General features: G+C 28.8%; 1 protein-coding gene across 1 annotated transcript; it reads right to left on the reverse strand.

The window, feature by feature from the left end:
* Nucleotides 1-928: 928 nt before the first annotated feature.
* Nucleotides 929-21,487, reverse strand: LOC100248157 (protein STRICTOSIDINE SYNTHASE-LIKE 10). The gene is made up of 8 exons (XM_019222556.2): nucleotides 21,304-21,487; nucleotides 15,256-15,424; nucleotides 14,718-14,987; nucleotides 14,414-14,604; nucleotides 7,418-7,519; nucleotides 6,814-6,976; nucleotides 1,119-1,194; nucleotides 929-964 (listed from the first exon to the last, which is right to left on the reverse strand). The coding sequence occupies exons 1-8, from the start codon at nucleotides 21,485-21,487 to the stop codon at nucleotides 929-931; spliced, it is 1,191 nt and encodes a 396-aa protein (XP_019078101.2).
* Between the last annotated feature and the right edge of the window lie 983 nt (nucleotides 21,488-22,470).

The raw sequence follows: 22,470 nt of genomic DNA on the forward strand, positions 1-22,470 counted from the left end.
GAGGACAGGTAATGAATTCAAAGTTAATGGTCAGCGCCTAAAGCATTTCATTGAAAGATTTGAGACACAAGAGGAGAATCTCCATTTTCTTGATGGGGATGTTCAAAAGGGTTGAAGCATTTTCTGAAAATCCAGTAGGTAAACTTTTATTTTGTTTTATTTTATTTATTTATTTTCCTTTATTTAGTTTTGCATTTTCAATTAGTCATTAGCAATATGGTTAGCATTTTTTATTTTTTTTTATTTTTGTTTTTAACTTACTAATGAGTTTATGAGTTGTAGCAACTTAGCTTGCAAACATCCGAGTGATATAGGTAAATGCGAACTTCAAGAAAGTGAAAAGGTAAGCCTCACATGTTCAAAGTGACAAAGCTCCTACAGTTTATATGAAGTCCACATAACAAACTTCTCACTTGATGATCTTGAGGTAACATATTCATTTTTCCTTTCTTTTGACCTATTATCCTACACATTGAGGACAATGTGTAATTTAGGTTGAGGGGGGAAGGCCTATTAGCCTATTAGCCCTAATTTTTTTCAAAAGTTTGCATGTCATCTTTGGTTAGCTAATGAGATTCTTGATTTGCCTTGGTAACTCATGGTTTATTTGGCATGAGAATGCTTTAAGTAGTATTATTTCTTTAGAGTTTGAGAAAAAAATGCAGTTAGAGCAAGAGTATTAGTTCACTTACCTTATCTTTATATACTTTTAAGTGCAAAAATAGTTAGGTTGAATTCTTGGAATACCTTCAATTTTTCTTTGATGGTTATTTTCTATTTAAGACTCAAAGCACACACAAAGCACGTGTACCCTTATGGTATCTTGATTAAGATAATTTCTTTAGCTTAAAAAGAGTTGTTCTTAAGCAATAAAATGAGGAAATGAAAAAAAAAAAAAATTGAAAATGACTGATTTAACCTTGAGCAATTATCTAAGGGGGTAATGGCCTTGTGTCTTCAAGCCCTGGTGCCCAAAACCAACTGGTTAGGAGTCATCGGTATCTTGCTCGTTACATAAGCTAAACTCAGTTTAAAAAAAAAAAAAGATAAATGAAAAATGAAGAAAAAAAAAATGTTTGGGAAATTCGACCTTGTTCTACCTTGAGCTAGGGTAATACCTGAGGGGTAAGTGGCCTATAAAGGTCCTCAATACCTGGTACCTTGGGTGAAAATTCGGGAGTTGCCGGTGGATCCCTATTAAGCCATATAGAAGGAGATTTCCTAAACTAAGAAAGAAAAATCAAAATAAATTTTCCTCCTCTTTAACTTAAAGAATGATGAAATTTGAGTTTAAGAAAAAGTCTTAAGAAAAATACTATGAGGGGACACCAAAATTAAGCACATGAGGTTTAGGTGGAAAGAACCAATCAAGGGAAAATCAAGAGACACTAAGAGGAATGCTAAACATGGATGCACATTTATGTATACGAAGATAAGGTGAGAAAACTAAGAAATTGCATATCTTGTGTCATCTTGCTCAATTCTAGGAAATTTGTCTACTTGGGCATCTTGTGTGTGAAACATGTTATGTTGAGTTAATATGGTTTCATGAATCTCATTACATATTTTTCATTCTTCTTTATTCTTTTCATTTGCTAGGGACTAGCAAAGTTTAGGTTGAGGGGGATGATTGGAGCCAAAATATGTGCTCTAATGGCACATATTCGATATGATTTGTGCACCAAAGGACATTCAAATCACCCAACTTGACCTAAATCAATGCTAAGGCCCTAGCCATGAGTTTAATCTATACTTTGGAGATTTATCTCAGGTTCAAGGGAAGAAAATTGTGCAAATTGAATGACTTTAGATTTTGAAAGATCAAGAAAGGGCTAAATGAGGAAATAAGTGAATCAAGACTCATTGAACGTAAGGAAAGGAAAAACAAGGATATCATGAGGTTGGAGGATGATAAATGACCATTATGGAGTAAGAAAGAAGGCAAGGAAGCATGGGAAATGAGGCATGAAGCAAGATTTAGCTGCATGGAAGTTTAGAACTCAAAAATCTGATGACATTATATACTCTGACTTTGAGGACACATTTGGAGAACTTTATGGAGTACATTATATACATACTATATATCGTTTCGAAGCTCGGGAAGTCAGGAGTCTAACGCTTCAAACAGTTTGCAAATCAGAGCTGAAATGAAGAAGTTATGGCCATTTGAAGACAACTGTACCAAGCTAGAGGGTCATTTCGAAATGATTTCGAAATTCAACTTATGAATTCGAAATCCACTTCGAAATGACACCAATTTCGAATTCACCCACTGCCACTTTGATGTTCCGCCTCCTCTACCTCGGGAATTGCATCTAAAGCACTCCATCCCCCCTAGGTGGACCCCACACGACTAGAAATCACCATTTTATTATTTTTTAATCATTTTTAGGAAATTATTTTGTAATAAGTGGCCAATGAGAGTGTGCCACATGTTAGGTAATTGAGGATATTATATAAACTCTCTCAATTCTAGGTTTTAGGAATCTTGAATCTTGGATTTTTTTCTGGAGTTTTTGACATTGAAGGAGGAAGAAGACGAGAACTTTGGTTTGTTTTCTTTTTCTTCTTTATTGAATATATTGTTTTTAGTTTCTTTTGATTCAAATTATGGATTTTTACCCTACTATGGATTGTGAATGTGACATCACCCCCATGAGAGGCTAAGATCCAACTTGGGGCTTGAAGCATGAAAACCTAAGGGCTAGGAAACCTATAGGGACAATGGGTGAATTATTATAACAATGAGATTAATTATTGGTTGAGTGACAATTTATCAATTGTTTTTTATCCTATCCTTGTGAGTTCGTTTAGGGAATGATACGGTAGGTTATTACTTGATACTAGTGATTCTTGGTAATTCTTGATCATTAGTTATCCTCATCTTACCTACCGTTATTTGCCCCTAAAGAAAGCTATAAGGAGTAGGAATAGTTAAAAAGCCAAATCTTAAATTGATAATCAATCTCATTCATTTGATGGTTTTAGGAATCTGTTTTAAAAAGGAAAAATTAGGTTTCGGATGCAATTTTGAGTTATAGAACTCAACTTGATCGCGAGTGGCCAAGGATTCCAAAACCCTAAGATCATATTACTTAAAATACCCTTGTTTTCTATAATTTCTATACCCTAGGTCGGATTGTGGAAAACCCCAAACTTGAATCAATTGAATTTAAAATCAATATTCATTTCTCTTATTAATTTAATTTCTTTTACTTAGTTTCACATTATTCACATATTGTTTTTCACTTAAGGCTTTAAACAAAAACAATTCATTTATTCTAGTATTGACAATTTTCATAAGCCAGTCCTTGAGAATGATACCCGGAATACTACAAAAGCCGTAGTGACTCTTTCTCTAGTTTTTCTTGACCAGAGCTACTACATAAAAATGCTAAGTATTTTGGTACAATAGAGAAATTTCGGTCACTTATCAACTCTCAAAGCCCAGTCCAAAATGTGCATAGTCATATGCACATTGAAAGACTCAAAACATTCCTCAAAATTATTCCAGTAAGAGGTTTGATGGCATACAATTGCAGAGTAATACTAGGATTGCTAGTAGTTGGAAAATAGCAAATTAAGCAATATGCATGTTACTACAAAATCATGCATTTGTTAGTTTCCAGAATTTCTCAATTTAGCAACAGCTTGGAATTTTGAAAATTCCACGGCGGTAAGAACAACCAATTAAATATCACAACCAAGATGCACTAATTTTATTACTGAAAGGACAAAGAAAATTAGTACGATTCATAATATAAAATTAATTTCCTTCACCAATCCAAGCATCCTACCAAATATTATAATCATCGATAGGACAATCACAATACCCGTATGAACCTTAGTTATCACACTAATAAAACAATCAAAAGAGGGAGATAAAATATCTCAACAAAGACAATTTGACACATATAGGATCACGATAGGCAAACCACACATATGTTCACTATTATCATGTATAAAATTCAAAATATCTTAATTTTCACAATTTGACACACTTGGAATTGCGATAGGCAATCACACAAGTGTGCTTCATTGCCTCAATAAATTGAAATATTTAACAAAATTGACATAGGACAACATTATTGATATAAGGAAAAATTATACCATAAAGAACAATAATAATAATAATTGTCCCAATAAAGTCAAATTTAACAAAAGCATAATAATTCTAGCATATGCACAATCAATCCAACAATAATAATAATAATTGTACCAATAAATTCAAATTTAACAAAAGTATAATAATTCTAGCATATGCACAATCAATCCAAGAATACCAAGGCAACAAACAAAAAAAAAAATTGGTTTTTTTTTTATGACGTCATCACATCACTATTCATCTCCTTCTCCAGCTGAACACGGCCTGGTGCAGGAGAAAATTTTTTTTCCTTTTTCGGCCAAAATTTTGGGCATTTTCCGACAAAAAACGCTAAGATTTCCATCCTCAAACATCAAACCTTCAATCTAATCCCAAAATTTGCACAAAAATCGCATAATAGGAAGAACCAAAGCAAACCCTAATTCTCGAAATCCCACCAAACAAGCTCCAAAAATCAAATAAAATGATGGGTTTTGCTCCAAACAATATTCTCTACAAGTTTCCAACAACAATCGGGCTTGAAAACAGAGAATCAACATCAAACGAGAAATAAAATTCCAAAAAAATGGCTTCCACAATAGGAAACGGGAAACCCAAAAATTAACCCAAAATTGCAGCTCAAATGTCATCCATGTTGGCTCTGATACCAATTGAAGAAAATTTAAACAATATAGGATCACATGTTGACATTTAAGCATGCATTGAACGGCAAAAACGGAAACGTTCACCTTGGTTAATTCCGTGAAAGACCATTTCTTGCTCTTTTCTGGTATTTAGGATGCTCCTCCAGTGCTTGATGGTGCGAGAATTACGGGTTAATGAGTTCTTCCCTTCTACACCCAGATTCAGTCCAAAACGAGAGTGCGCGCTCTTTTTCAGCCAAATGAGGAATGAGCAAGGGGCCGACCAGCAAGTGAGCCCTTCCTTTTCTTTTATATATATATATATATATATATATATAAATATATTCATATATATATCTCACACATTATTTGGACCACCACTTGACTTAATGGGTCAGTCAAGTGAATTAGGGTGAGCCCATAAAAAATCAAGCAACAATATGTGTCCAGTCCCATTATGGACCACAATGCAAAAATAAATAACACTGATGTATGACATTATTAAATTGATTATGTAAGTCCACACATAAAAATTCCAACATTTTTGTTTTATTTTCTATGTAAGAAATTTATTTTTAAATATTAACTAGAGAAGCAACACTCTTATTTGTTTGATGGAAAACATGAATAGTTGATTTTATTTTTTGATTTTAAAAATGTGAGAACTTTTTATTTTATTTTATCATATATTTAAATTTTTTCCTTAATACTTTTTTTTCCTTAAACTTAATCATTTAGAATAATATGTTTTTTCTTTTGCCTTTTTCTTTTCCTTTATATATTTTTTTTAATATTTTTTTTTGGGCTAATGACAAAAGTTGTTCAAATAAAGTGACATTATCTAAACACATTTTCATTGATGCACTAAATAAGAAAAGAAAATTTAAAGAAATTTAGGACTAACCAAATAAAAAAAATTTTAAAAAATAATTATAGAAAGATTTTTTTTAAAAATATTTGGGGATTCATTCATGTGGTATTGAAATATTTATTTTATTATTTTTAAAAGAAAAATAAATGATTTTTAAATTCTTATAAATATTAAACATGTCTGGTATAATTAATACTGATAACAAAATCATATTTAATAATATTTTTAAAAGAAAAAGAAAAATAGGAAGAGATGATGGATATGTGTTAAAGAATGCTCTTTATTTTTATTGTAAAAATGTTCATAAAAGTCAAAGAACAAATCACGAGAACATGAAACGTTAAATACTTTTTCATTTTGCAAATGTTAAAACATATTTGGGGGCTTTTATTATATTTCTTAACTTTTAAAAACAAAGAATAAAAGCATATTCAATATTATATTAAAACAAAAGGTGCTATAGTCTACACGTTAATCACTTAATCCATCCGTGTCGCATTTATAAAATGAAAATCTATTCAAACCTTTACAAAAGTATGTTATATAATGTATAAGTGAATAAAAAAAATAAGACTATGAATTACAGAGGAATACAATAAAATCAAATTAAATTTCAAAAGACACGTGCATATTATAATAATTAAAAATATTCTAATTTAACACACCTATATACGACAAAATCACATAACCTAACCATAAACCATTGTCTTTCTCTTGGACTTCACTCACAGGGCCAACATCTTCACTTAATTCTTCCACAATCTTCCCTTTTTTGTTAAGTCTTATCGGTCTAACTTTTAGTTATGGTCTTCCACAATTATTTTGTGCAACCCAAATTCCCCATGAATGTTTCTTTGAATATTATCCGGACATCCAACAAGTCGTGTAAAAGTGTCACTCAATTGAGATTTTTGACCTTGGAGCCAATATCTTGTGACTTTGGCAGCAGTTGTTTCAGTAACTAAAACAAAATCATTGTCTTGGCTTAAGGCAACCCCATTTGAAAAGGATAAACCTCTTAGCAACATCGTCACTTCTTTGGATCTTGGATCATATTTTAGTAATCTTCTGGTCTTATCCCCAGTTTGCATTGCTATTGCATAAGCCCTAAAAAATTCGATTGTTAATAAATGGGAATGAGAATCATAACTATATGGACAAACTTAAAAAAAAAAAAAAATCTATATAATAAGGAGTAAATTGATGATACATACCATCTTTGGAATATGGTGCTAGTATCGGTAAAATAAACAACTCCAGTGTTTTGATCGATGTCCAAAGCATTAGTGAATCGAAATGGGACTCCTTCTGCACTAATGGCTACTTGTTTGGCAACTCCACCATTGCGCCTAACCACCAATAGTCCAAAATAGGCATCTGCAATGTAAAGATCACATGTTGCTTCATTGAATTTAAGACCCAATGGTCTTCCACATACTTGTTCCATTGCAGGGTTGGCTGATCCATCACAAAATTTAGGAATCCTAATCAAGCACAAAAACAAATACTTCAATTATTTCAAATACTTTCATACATTTTTATCCAACATAAAATGTACACTTACAATTACAAAGAATGTTGAATTGAACACTAAAAGAATACTTTATGTCATGCAATTAATATGAATATACAACATAATTAAAAAATTAATTATATATTATTATATTTTTAAATCTATTTAAGAAATATATGTAATTATAAGTGAATATATACTAAACATAATGAATAAAAAATTTACAAGTAGTTTTTACCTTAACGGGGAAGTGATTGCAAACTCCTTCCATCCATGTTTCGAACCTTGCCATTTTAAAATTTTACCATCCGAGATCCCAGTATAAGGACCATCTCCATTACAATCGAAGGCAATGCTTTCAGGGCCAGATACCCCTGAAGGAAGTTCAAGTGTGTTGTATTTGAGGGCTTGATGTGAATTAACACATCCAAAAAGAGAAATCGAAATAAAAGAGAAGATAAAAAATTGTGAGAGCTTCATGGTGTTGAAGGTGTTGAAGAAGATGATGGACAATTCTTTCTTTGGTACAATAAGTAAAAGTTTATGCTACCCATAAATTTATATATAAGAAGAGAATCGGTTGTTCTAATTAAAATCAAAATATAATTATCATAACGTAAGAATTAGGACTCTAATTAATATTTAATTTTTAATATTTCAAAAAAGTGTTTTGGTTTAATATTAATTATAATCAAATAATGATAATATTTAATTTGAGGTTGTACGGTAAAATATGAAAATAATAATAATTAAAATTCATTTTATTTTAAAATTATTTAATCTTCATAAAAAAAGTTAAAATAAATGAAATTATTTTGAAATATTATATAAAAATAATGTAATAATTTTAATTTTTTTTTTTATTTTCTTTCACCTTTTTTTTTCTCTTTATATTCTCTCACAACCAAATATAGCTTTAAGGTTTTAAATCTCTTTTTGATAGGATTGCAAAGGTATATTTGCAATATATATAAAAAGAAATGCTTTTATGAGATATAAACATCCCAATTTGCTAATTCAACATAAGATTTGCATAGATTTGCCACAAGTATGCAAATGCAAGGATGTAAATGAGACATAATTGGAGAGAGCTCCCCTATTCCTAGGGGTCTCCAAAAAGCCCACATCCCGCTTTAGGCCCGGCCCGTCCCGACGGGCTAAAGCCCGGCCCAAGCCCGTTTATGGGCGGGCCGGCCCATAGGCCCGCCTTTAATTTTTAAAAAAAAAATAATATACTATATTTTTATATATATATATAACTAACTCATTTAATAAGCACAAAAGAAATGTAGCTCAGTTGGTTAGAGCCTTGAAATTTAAGCTTGAGGGGAGGGGTTTGAATCCCCCCCTCTTCCTTCCTTTATTTAAAAGCCATTTTGGCTTATTTAAAAAAGCCCGCGGCCCGGCCCGCCCAGCCCGCCAGCCCGCTAGCCCGCGGGCTCATAGGTCGGGCCGCGGGCCTAGCATTTTAGCTCGGCCTGGCTCGGCCCGTTGACCAGTCAACGGGCCCATAGGCCCGGCCTGAGGTGGGCCGCGGGCCTCCTATTTACTTGCCTATTCCCATAACATTAAGAGACAAATTCCCATTTTTTATTTATAAAATATAAATATTGATTTTTTACATTAATATTGATTTTTTATTTTAAAAATATTGATTTATAGACTTCTCATAACAGTTAGATAAGTTATCTTTTCGGTTATATTAAAATATGACATTATCTGTTAAAAATATTCTAATGATAATTAGAAAAATTAATGTCTGGTTAGATACATTTTCTGATTTTTATTTGCAAAAATAAAAAAAATACTAATATCTATATAAAATACAAGAATTTTTAAAAGATTACATAGAAAATGTAATATTGTTTTCAAGTTAATTAAAATTTTTGAGGAATTAAAAACATTTTTTTATATAAAATTTCAAAATTTTTAAAAGGAATTCTTAAGACATCACATAACTTTACACTAGAGTTTTTATTTTTAAATATTTTTTTTTATGAAAAATCTTAATTTTAAAAATAAAAAACAAGAAATGTATCTAAGCAAAAACGAAGTCTAACAAAATCATTAATGTTTGAGTTTTAGCAAGGATTTCATTTTAAAAAGTTTCAATGTGAAAAGTTAGAATTGACATTTAGTTTTTAAATATATATAATTTTTTAATTATAAAATTATATAGGATATACAATATAATATAATTGGTGTGACAATGAGGATAGATTTAAGCGGGAAAAAGGGTCCCCTGGTTCTGAATTCATTCCTGATTTAGGAGAATTTCACCATTCTTATCCGATGGTGATGGGCATTGATGAAAATATCGGTAATCAATGATATATCGGTAACTTGATTTTACGGATATATCAGATATATTGAAGAAATATCGACGGATATTTTGGAAAAAAATTTTGGTAAGCAAAAAATTAATCAAAACTCATGAAAATGTAAGAAAAACCTCGTAACAATGTAATTAGAAGTTTAATAGACAATTTAAATTTGTTTTGTTGAAGAATTTGATACATATATATATTATATGATTTGTGATATTAGATGTAATTATATTATGTGGGTCATGTGAATTTTGTAATTGTACACTCATTATCAAGTTTCATGAAAGACTTGATTTCATTAAATATCAATAATTTGTACATATTATCACATAGCTATTGGGGTTCAATTTTGATCATTGGATCAGCTTCAATTTGGAACATCAGAGCATAGGAGTCATGATTTGTTTCCTTTTTTTTTTTTTCTCTAATAAATCTAAAAAAAACACAACGTTTGCCTGCAAATCATGATCAAATTACCAAATAACATCTTATGTTTTTTTTTTTTTATAAAAAAAATGGACAGATTTTGTATCCTATGCGCGGGCTAGACTGGTAGGAAATATCGGGAAATTTTCCGAAAAATCGGCGATACAAACTGAAATTTCGCCGATAAAATTGCAGCGATCGACATTTTTTTTTTTTTTGTGAAGATTTCGCCAATTTTTTGCTTCAGCCATTTTTTCGCCGATTTTAACCGAAATTTGGCAAAATTTCATTCATGATGGGATACCAATAAATTTTCACCATCTTAAGAGGAGATTAGTGGTATGCATCAAAATTCAAGGAATTTGAAAATAAAGGGAAAAAATGGTGTTTTAGTTAAAAAAAAAAAAAAAAAAAAAAGAAAAAAAAAAAGGAAGAGGAAGGCAATCTTACTTATTAAAAATTAAATTCTCTTTATACATCTCAAAACAATTTGAATTTCATGCGATGTGACATCAACTATATAATTAGTCAAAATTTTAAAAATATTTTACAAATTATTTAGTATTTATTTAGATACATCTCTTATCTTTTATTTTAAAATTTTAAAATAGCAATATTTTTATATATAGAATTCTAAAAAACTTACGTTGAAAAAAATAATGGTTTGAAAGCTCTTTAAAAAAAATTGATGTCTAAATTTTTTTTTTGGATAAAATAATAATTCTTTTTAAAATCCTTAAGGTGTTAAGAAAATATACATTAATAAACCATGAAATCCATACAAAAAATAAAAATAAATAAATAAATAAACAAATAACAAATAAAAATTCAAAATACAATATTGAGCAAGTTTTACAATTCCTATTTTTTTCAATTCAACTATTTATTCAAATCACATACTTAAAACCTTTTTATCTTTTAAGACATTAGGTTTTGACACCACATCTCTTCATGGTGTGGGAGTCCTTTTATCTTCTTCAATTAATAATTATCTCTTGTTTTAGAGAGTGTTAGGCTGCTATCTATTTACTTTTGACCACATTTATTGTTTTTGGATTTTAAGTCATTTATATATATATATTCTAAACATGATGTTCTCCAAATGAATAAATATTCATAATGAATAAATTAATAAATTATGAATTTGTTGATAAATTAATAATAAATTCATTTATCCATAAATCAATAATCCCACTAAGATAATAATTTTTTACGATTTCAAGAGTATTATTTTATAGGGATTTTACTATGGTTTTAAATTATTCTTTAATATCTAATTAAATTATAATTTCATATCCTTATAAAACTAGGATGATAAAAGTATTTCATAATTTAATCAATCACCTAATAGAGTAAAAATAATAAAATAAGCCCATTTAATTCAGAAAATATGGTCCTAATTTAATTGAGACTAACACTATCTATAAAACTAATGACAAGACCTAAATATTAATGGAGTATGATCCTTAGATATTACTATATTACTCTAAGAGAATTATCATTTACTTAAGTAGCAGACTAGTTAAATTTGATTATAAAAAAAAAGGGAGTTTTGTATAGGAAACACAACTAAAGATATTTCTTAATCTTTGAGGTTATGTTTGGTTGGTCAGATATAGTAAGACACATGATAAAAAATGAGATATTATATTTTATCCCATGTTTGGTTGGTGATAGGTTAAGATAAGTTATTTCATCATTTATCTTATCCTATGTTTAACCAAACACGAGATATGATACATGGTGAAATATATTGTCCACCTTTTTTTTAATCCCTTTTACATGGGATATGTTAATCCCATGGTAAGATATTTTCTTAATCTCTTAGGCTACGTTTGGTTGACAGATAGGATATAATATGTATATCTTAGAATATCATATATCATTGGATAAGATATGCATATCTTATGATACGATGTTCAATGAGATATGATATTCTTGAATATACATATCCTATGAATATGATATTTTAAGTTAGCAAATCTAATGAGATATGTTATGTTATATTATATTATATTTAATTTGTGAAATAAATAAACAATAATATGAAATATATATTATTTTTAATGTTTAAAATAAAAATTATATCACATTCAAATAATTTCTATTTAAAAAAATAACAATTTTGTTATATTTAACAATATTCGTGATTAAAATATTTAAACTTTACAAATAATTTTTTTTAATATTATGTTATTTAATATATACAAATAATTTATATACTATATATTAATATTTTTTTAGTTTTTCTTTTTAAATCATAAATTTAATTTATAATAAAAAATTTTATTTTGTAAAATGAGTATACTATTATTATAAAAAATAAAAAATAAAAAATAAAAAATTAATAAAATAAAATAAAATTTTGATATATGGCATATGTTTGTCTCATATCATACCATGGGATTAACATATCTCATGTGAAAAGGGTAAAAAAAAAGATGGATAATATATCCCACTACTTATCATATCACATGTTTGGTTGAACATAAAATAAGATAAGTAATATGATAACTTATCCTATCATATCACCAACCAAACATGGGCTATGATATAATATCTACTCTTTTATCCAATCTCATGTTATATCTGACCAACTTAATATGATCTTAAATTATTTTAAAGGATATAAGTCCACCATAACTTGTTTTGTGGTTCAACTAGAATAGTACAATTAGCATATAGGATTTTGAAAATTGCTAGCTACTATTTACACTTATCGGTAATATTAGAGTTTGAAAGGTTTTGGGATTTATCAAAAAGTATTTGTTTATTTATTCTTGTCCTCAACTATGAGAATTCTTAATAACCATATGTAGGATATCTTATAATATCTTATATTTTACACTTCCTTTTGGTGTCTAATGACTTATAATAGACAATGATGAAAATATCGGTTTTTAAGGATATATCGATAATTTAATATTCTGATACAAAATATTTGTAAAAGGGATATTGAATGAGACTCATAAAAATGTTGAGAAAAATTCTAAAAAATGATATAAGAAATAATAATAGACATTTTGAGATTGTTTTCTTAAAGAAATTGATATATATATATATATATATATATTTTGACGATATCCAATAATAATATTTAGAATTTAAAATTAGATTTCATATAAATTTATCTAGTTTAAATATATTCAATAATATAAAAATAATGATACATATATAAGTATTTTTTATTTTAAAACATTGATAATTTTATTTATAAGTTTATACTTATTTTATATTTAATTATTATACAAAATACATGATATTTAAATTTAATATAATATATTTAATATTTGTAATATAAATAAATATAGGATATTTGAATCTTAATGTTTGTTTATAATTTAAATATATGTTTATCATTAAAAATAAAAATACTTTGCAGATAATAAATTTTATACAAATTTTCAAATGATATTGATATATATGTTCTTTTCTCGATCAAAGAAAATTATGACGAGTTATGAACAAATATGAATTTATATAGAAAAGGCAACCAAGATTGTATTGGTTTAAATTTGATAATTTTAGTCATATTATTGAGTTGTTAACAATGAACGTTTCAATTTTTAGTGGTTTAATATAATATCCACTTTTAAACATAAAATAGGATAAGTGGTTTAATATAATATCCATTCTCTTTTTTATAATATATATATTTATAGAAAAAATTTTAAAAAAAAATTATTTGCGGATTCATTCATGTGGTATTGCAATATTTATTTTACTATTTTTAAAAGAAAAATAAATTATTTTTAAATTATATTTTAAATTCTTATAAATATTAACCATGTTTGGTATAATTAATGCTAATAATAAAATCATATTTAATAATATTTTTAAAAGAAAAAGAAAAAGAGATAGATGTAGGAAGAGATAATGGGTATGCGTTTAAGAATGCTCTTTTTTTTTTTAATTTTTATTATCAAAATGTTCATAAAAGTTAAATAACAAATCATGAGAACATGAGACATTAAATACTTTTGAATTTTGCAAATGTTAAAACGTATTTGGGGGCTTTTATTATATTTCTTAATTTTTAAAAACATTATTATATTTCTTAATTTTTAAAAACAAAAAATAAAAGCATACTAAGGTGCTATACCCTACACGTTATCCATCCGTCACCCATTTATAAAATCAAAATCTATTCAAATCTTTATAAAAGTATATTATATAATGTATAAGTGAATAATAAAAATTAAAACTACAAATTATAAAATAACGCAATAAAATCAAATTAAATTTCAAAAGACACCTACATATTATAATATTCAAAAATATTCTAATTTAACACACCTATATACGACAAAATCACATAACCTAACCATAAACTATTATTTTTCTCTTGGACTTCACTCAAAGGGCCAACATCTACGCTTAATTCTTCAACGATCTTCCCTTCTTTATTAAGTCTTACCGGTCTAACTTTTACTTCTGGTCTTCCACAATTATTTTGTGCAACCCAAAATTCCCCATGAATGTTTCTTTGAATATTATCCGGACACCCAACAAGTTGTGTAAAAGTGTCACTCAATTGAGATTTTTGACCTTGGAGCCAATATCTTGTGATTTTGGCGGCAGTCATTTCAGTAACTAAAACAAAATATTTGTCTTCGCTTAATGCAACCCCGTTTGAAAATGATAAGCCTCTTAACAACACCGTCACTTCTTTGGTCCTTGGATCGTATTTTAGTAACCTTCCAGTCTTATCCCCAATTTGCATTACTATTGCATAAGCCCTAAAAAATTCAATTATTAATCAATGAGAATGAGAATCATAACTATATGGACAAACTTTAAAAAAAATTAAAAAAAAAATCTATACAATAAGAAGTAAATTGATGATACATACCATCTTTGGAATATGGTGCTAGTATCGGTAAAATAGACAACTCCGGTGTTTTGATCAATGTCCAAAGCATTAGTGAATCGAAATGGGACTCCTTCTGCACTAATGGCTACTTGTTTGGCAACTCCACCATTTTGCCCAACCACCAATAGCCCAAAATAGGCATCTGCAATGTAAAGATCACATGTTGCTTCATTGAATTTAAGACCCAATGGTCTTCCACACACTTGTTCCATTGCAGGGTTGAGTGATCCATCACAAAATTTAGGAATCCTAATCAAGCACAAAAAACAAATACTTCAATTATTTCAAATACTTTCATACATTTTTATCCAACATAAAACGTACACTTACAATTACAAAGAAGGTTGAATTGAACACTAAAAGAATACTTTATGGCATGCAATTAATATGAATATACAACATAATTAAAAAATTAATTATATATTATTATATTTTTAAATCTTTTTAAGAAATATATGTAATTATAAGTGAATATATACTAAACATAATGAATAAAAAATTTACAAGTAGTTTTTACCTGAATGGGGAAGTGATTGCAAACTCCTTCCATCCATGTTTGGAACCTTGCCATTTTAAAATTTTACCATCCGAGATCCCAGTATAAGGACCATCTCCATTACAATCGAAGGCAATGCTTTCAGGGCCAGATACCCCTGAAGGAAGTTCAAGTGTGTTGTATTTGAGGGCTTGATGTGAATTAACACATCCAAAAAGAGAAATCGAAATAAAAGAGAAGATAAAAAATTGTGAGAGCTTCATGGTGTTGAAGAAGATGATGGACAATTTTTTCTTTGGTACTATAAGTAAAGGTTATGCTACCCATAATTCTATATATAAGAAGAGAATCATAGGTTGTCCTAATTAAAATCAAAATATAATTGTTATAACATAAGAATTAGGACTCTAATTAATATTTAATTTTTAATATTTCAAAAAAAAATGTTTTGGTTTAATATTAATTATAATCAAATAATGATAATATTTAATTTGAGGTTGTACAGTAAAATATGAAAATAATAATAATTAAAATTCATTTTATTTTAAAATTATTTAATCTTTATAAAAAAAGTTAAAATAAATGAAATTATTTTGAAATATTATATAAAAATAATGTAATAATTTTAATTTTTTTTTTTATTTTCTTTCACTTTTTTTTTCTCTTTATATTCTCTCACAACCAAATATAGCTTTAAGGTTTTAAATCTCTTCTTGATAAGATTGCAAAGGTATATTTGCAATATATATAAAAAGAAATGCTTTTATGAGATATAAGCATCCCAATTTGCTAATCCAACGTAAGATTTGCCACGAGTATGCAAATGCAAGGATGTAAATGAGGCATAATGGGAGAGAGCTCCCCTATCCTATAACATTAAGAGACAAATTCCCATTTTTTATTTATAAAATATAAATATTGATTTTTTAAATTAATATAGATTTTTTATTTTAAAAATATTGATTTATAGACTTCTCATAACAGCTGGTAAGTTATCTTTTCAGATATATTAAAATATGACATTATCCGTTAAAAATTTTCTAATGATAATTAGAAAAATTAATGTCAGGTTAGATACACTTTCTTATTTTTATTTTGAAAAACAAAAAGAAATACTAATATCTATATAAAATACAAGAATTTTTAAAAGATTACATACAAAATTTAATATTGTTTTCAAGTTAATTAAAAATTTTGAGGAATTAAAAATAATTTTTTATATAAAATTTCAAAATTTCTAAAAGTAATTCTAAAGACATCACATAACTTTACACTAGATTTTTTATTTTTAGATATTTTTTTAATGAAAATTCTTAATTTTAAAAATAAAAAACAAGAAATATATCTAAGCAAAAACGAAGTCTAACAAAATCATTAATGTTTGAGTTTTAAAAAGGATTTCATTTTAAAAGTTTCAATGTGAAAAGTTAGAATTGACATTTAGTTTTTAAATATATATAATTTTTTAAATATAAAATTATATAAGATATACAATATAATATAATTGGTGTGACAACAATACGGGTTTAAGCGGGAAAAAGGGTCCCCTAGTTCTAAATTCATTCCTGATTTAGGAGAATTTCACCATTCTTATCCGATTAGAGGCTGTGATTGGATACCAATAAATTTTCACCATCTTTAGAGGAGTGTATGCATCAAAATTCAAGGAATTTGAAAATAAAGGGAAAAATGGTGTTTTAGTTAAAAAATAAATAAATAAATAGGGAAGAGGAAGGCAATCTTACTTCTTAAAAGTTAAATTCTCTTTATTCATCTCAAAATAATTTGAATTTCATGCGATGTGACATCAACTATATAATTAGTCAAAATTTTAAAAATATTTTACAAATTATTTAGTATTTATTTTGATACATCTCTTATCTTTTATTTTAAAATTTAAAAATAGCAATATTTTTATATATAGAATTCTAAAAAACTTATGTTGAAAAAAATAATGGTTTGAAAGCTCTTTAAAAAAAAATAATGATTTTTTAATTTAATATAGATTTTTTATTTTAAAAATATTGATTTATAGACTTCTCATAACAGTTAGATAAGTTATCTTTTTGGTTATATTAAAATATGACATTATCCGTTAAAAATATTCTAATGATAATTAGAAAAATTAATGTCTGGTTAGATGCATTTTCTGATTTTTATTTTCAAAAACAAAAAATAATACTAATATCTATATAAAATATAAGAATTTTTAAAAGATTACATACAAAATTTAATTTTGTTTTCAAGTTAATTAAAAAAATTGAGGAATTAAAAACATTTTTTTTATATAAAATTTCAAAAATTTTAAAAGTAATTCTTAAGACATCACATAACTTTACACTAGGGTTTTTATTTTTAAATATTTTTTTATGAATAATCTTAATTTTAAAAATAAAAAACAAGAAATGTATCTAAGCAAAAACGAAGTCTAACAAAATCATTAATGTTTGAGTTTTAACAAGGATTTCATTTTAAAAAGTTTTGAAAAGTTAGAATTGACATTTAGTTTTTAAATATATATAATTTTTTAGTTATAAAATTATATAGGATATACAATATAATATAATTGGTGTGACAACGAGGACGGGTTTAAGCAGGAAAAAGGGTCCTTGGTTTTGAATTCATTCCTGATTTAGGAGAATTTCACCATTCTTATCCGATTAGAGGTCGTGATGGGCGATGAAAATATCGATAATCATGGATATATCGGTAACTTGATTTTAATTAATCAAAACTCATGGAAATGTAAGAAAAACCTCGTAACAATGTAATTAGAAGTATAATAAACAATTTAAATTTGTTTTGTTGAAGAATTTGATATATATATTATATGATTTGCGATATTAGATGTAATTATATTATGTGAGTCATGTGAATTTTGTAATTGTACACTCATTATCAAGTTTCATGAAAGACTTGATTTCATTAAATATCAATAATTTGTACATATTATCACTTAGCCGTTGGGGTTCAATTTTGATTGTTGGATCAACTTCAATTTGGACCATCACATGCATAAGAGCCATGATTTGTTTCCATTTTTTTTTATCTCTACTAAATCTAAAAAATCAAAAGGGCCACCCACTTCTCTCACTCGGGCATCAAAAAGCCCTTTGCTGAAGCTACCCTCCGGACGAGAGAATCCTAAAAAGGCCCTACTTTCCTTTTTTTTTTTTGGCAACCCATCCCCCATTTGATTTCCGGGAAAATTCATCCTTGTTTGATTTCCGAGAAAATCCATGCAAAACCCCCAAGGAAAACCAAAAAAATTGCTCTTTTTTTTTGCTCCCTGTGTTTTCTGGATCTGTTCTAGGGGTCGCTTTGCTTTTGTGAGATTGGATTTAAATTTCACGAACCCTAAATCCACAATTTTTGAGCCAGGCTGAAAAACACAACCTTTGCCTGCAAATCATGATCAAATTACCAAATAACATCTTATGTTTTTTTAAAAAATAAAAAATAAAAAAAAAATAGGACAGATTTTGTATCCTGTGTGCGGGCTGGACTGGTAGGAAATATCGAGAAATTTCACTGATAAAATTGCAACGGTCGGCATTTTTTTTAAGATTTCGTCGATTTGTCACCTGTAGCCGTTTTTCGGCGATTTTTTTGCCGATTTTAACCGAAATTTGGCCAAATTTCTTCCATCGACATTTCGCCCCCCTCTTTTGTATCGCCGACCACCGAAACCCAAAATTTCAGAGAAAAAAATGGAAACTTCCATCCATGGTGATGGGATACCAATAAATTTTCACCATCTTGAGAGGAGATTAGCGGTATGCATCAAAATTCAAGGAATTTCAAAATAAAGGGAAAAATGGTGTTTTAGTTAGAAAAAAGGGAGGGGGGAAGAGGAAGGCAATCTTACTTATTAAAAATTAAATTCTCTTTATTCATCTCAAAATAATTTGAATTTCATGCAATGTGACATCAACTATATAATTAGTCAAAATTTTAAAAATATTTTACAAATTATTTAGTATTTATTTAGACACATCTCTTATCTTTTATTTTAAAATTTTAAAATAACAATATTTTTATATATAGAATTCTAAAAAACTTACGTTGAAAAAAATAATGGTTTGAAAGCTCTTTAAAAAAAATTGATGTCTAAATTTTTTTTTTTTGGATAAAATAATAATTCTTTTTAAAATCCTTAAGGTGTTAAGAAAATATACATTAATAAACAATGAAATCCATACAAAAATAAATAAATAAATAAATAACCAAATAACAAACAAAAATTCAAAATACAATATTGAGCAAATTTTTACAATTCCTATGTTTTTCAATTCAACTATTTATTGCATACTTAAAACCCTTTTATCTTTTAAGACATTAAGTTTTGACATCGCATCTCTTCATGGTGGGAGTCCTTTTATCTTCTTCAATTAATAATTATCTCTTGTTTTAGAGAGTCTTAGGTTTCTATCTATTTACTTTTGACGGCATTTATTGTTTTTGGATTTTAAGTCATTTATATATATATATATATATATATATATATGTTATAAACATGATGCTCTCCAAATGAATAAATATTCATAATAAATAAATTAATAAATTATGAATTTGTTGATAAATTAATAATGAATTCATTTATCCATAAATCAATAATCCTACTAAGATAATAATTTTTCATGATTTCAAGAGTATTATTTTATAGGGATTTTACTATGGTTTTAAATTATTCTTTAATATCTTATTAAATTGTAATTCCATATCCTAATAAAACTAGGATAACAAAAGTATTTCATAATTTAATCAATCACCTAATAGAGTATAAATAATAAAATAAGCCCACTTAATTAAGAAAATATGGTCCTAATTTAATTAAGACTAACATTTTTTATAAAACTAGTGACAAGACCTAAATATTAATGGAGTATGATCCTTAGATATTACTAAATTACTCTAAGAGAATTATCATTTGCTTAAGTAGCAGACTAGTTAAATTTGATTAAAAAAAAAAAAAAGGGTTTTGTATAGGAAACACAACTAAAGATATTTTCTTAATATTTGAGATTATGTTTGGTTGGTAAGATTCAATATGACACATGACAACTAAAGATATTTTCTTAATATTTGTGATTATGTTTGGTTGGTAAGATACAATATGACTGTAGACCCCCGCCCGAGGAGCGGGATTTTTCTGCTGTTTTTCAGAAGGCCTCTGAAGTGGGCTGCTTTCAGGCGGCTGAGGACTGATGGGGGAGGCTTTTGGGCGACAGATGGGATAGGTTTGCAGGATGGCTAGGCTTGCTGAGGGAGACAAGAAAAAACAGGGGAAGAGAGGCAGAGGGGGAACGGAGAAGGGGGAACAGAGGATTTTAAGAGGATCCTTTTGAGAGTGCTGGCAGGGCATCTTGGAGGAGAACTGACCGAGGAGGGTGCGAGAGATTACTGGAGAAGGAAAAAGCAGAGGAGCTTTGAAAATCTGGCTGGTAGAGGAGTGCTCTGAGGTACGAGTATTATAGACTTTTGATTCATATTCCCCTATCGCATTTGCTTCTTCACTCATTTTTTTTAATGTAGTTTTCGTTCATTAAAGAGACGTGTTTGCTATGCTATTCTTTCACTCTCTTGGATTTCATTCGAGAATATTACGTATATGGGTTTGTATGGATCATGTTGATGTTCTTTATGTATATATATTTTTTTTTACCTGGTTCATAGCCCAGGGATTAATGCTTGGAAAGAGGCTCAATATATTTGTTATTTGTTTTCTCCCGTTTGTTTCCTTTTGAACATTTTACACCATTTCAATCTCTGTTCCTTCTTCCTTCATATACGTCATTTCAAGTTGGTGAGTTCACTGCTAGTCCGCGAGAATCGAATAGGGACTTGGATTTTAGAGTTGTTCATCTTCTCTCAGTTTGAAGAATCCGTCCATCAACCTTGCAGTCCCAGTTTATGAAATGACTCCTCACACAGCCGCCACTACTTTGTTTTTCTTTTTCTCACCATTCCCTTCATTGTCTTTTCATTCATCTCCACTTTTTCCCTCCTCCATTCTCATGGAAGGCCGCCCTTGCTCTCAACTCGCCTTCGCCATTGCCGGCCACTGACCATGCAGTCTTTCCTCGCCTACATTACTACATAGCCATCGGAGTCGCCATCTCCACGTTACAACGCCGCTGCATCCCTCACAGTTGAGCCACCACCTTTGTATCTCCATGAAACCGCCTTGGACTAGCCATTGTTCATCATCCCATAGCTCCATGATGCCACAGCCGCTGCCCATAGCTTGCATGGTTACCACACCGCCGGAATGACACCAAAAATGCCAACCTTCACGCGGACCACCAGCAATGCCACTGTCTATACCGCCTCCTCAACTCCGTTTGACGATGGTATCATCAGCGGGGAAGAACCATGAGTTCTGGCCATCAAGGTTTCACAATCTCCATCTAGTCCCTCTTATAGGCTGCTGCGACCATCCCCAAGCAAGGATCCTCATATACGAACGTTGCCCAAGGAAGCTTCCGTGATCGTTTTTATAAAACAAATAAGGTTCTATTGACATGGAAGCAATGGCTCGAGATCAGTATCGGTGCTGCTCGGGGACTGAAGCACCTACATCAAGGCTTGGAATGCGAAATCATTCACCAGGACATCAAGACCACAGATATTTCGTTAGATGAGAAACGGGTGGCCAAATTTGCTGATTTCAGAGTGGTGTTGTTTGAAGTACTGTGCGCGGGACTGGCTGTGGAAGGGAGCCTGATGAAGGAGCGTTCTTTGAGGGGCACGGAGACGAAGGTGATGCAATGTTATGCAGAAGGTAGATGGAAAGGGTTCCGAGATTAGCATGAGTGTATTTGCTTTCTGTATGGTGTTGGATGCTTTGAGTGAAAATGGGTAGCGTCAGTGCTTTTTAAAAAAGAAATGATGATGTTGGCAGAGGCTTGACTTGAATTTAATGGTGTACATAAAGCATGTGTTTGGCTCAGCTATGCATGACCACTTTCTCTCAGGGCGCGTGTCATCCTTTTAAGAGTATTTACTTATTTGTTTATTTTCTTTCCATGTATTTAAAAATCTCATGCCAAAAATAATTTCCTTCAAAATTTAGTTTTTTTGCGTACTGTTCTCAAACAATTCTTCGACATCCCGGTCTCCGAATTTGTCTTTTTTTTAGGTATTACTATTATTCCAATTATTTATTTATTTTAAAACTCCATTTTAAATCAAATTCTTTAAAACTTCTGATTTTCGAATTAAATTCCTAATCTC

This window comes from Vitis vinifera, chromosome 10, assembly GCF_030704535.1.
Source record: "Vitis vinifera cultivar Pinot Noir 40024 chromosome 10, ASM3070453v1".
Classification (NCBI taxonomy): Eukaryota; Viridiplantae; Streptophyta; class Magnoliopsida; order Vitales; family Vitaceae; genus Vitis; species Vitis vinifera.

Excerpts from the sequence above, each read along its gene's own strand:
- LOC100248157 (XM_019222556.2), bottom strand. The coding sequence starts at position 21,487 with ATGCAAGCTATGGGCAGCGGCTGTGGCATCATGGAGCTATGGGATGAT. Across the intron at positions 15,425-21,303 it reads AGGCGAGGAAAGACTGCATG|CCCTCAAATACAACACACTT; the intron begins GTCAGTGGCCGG and ends ATTCACATCAAG. Across the intron at positions 965-1,118 it reads ATAGGCCACTTACCCCTCAG|GGCTTGAAGACACAAGGCCA; the intron begins GTATTACCCTAG and ends TTTGGGCACCAG.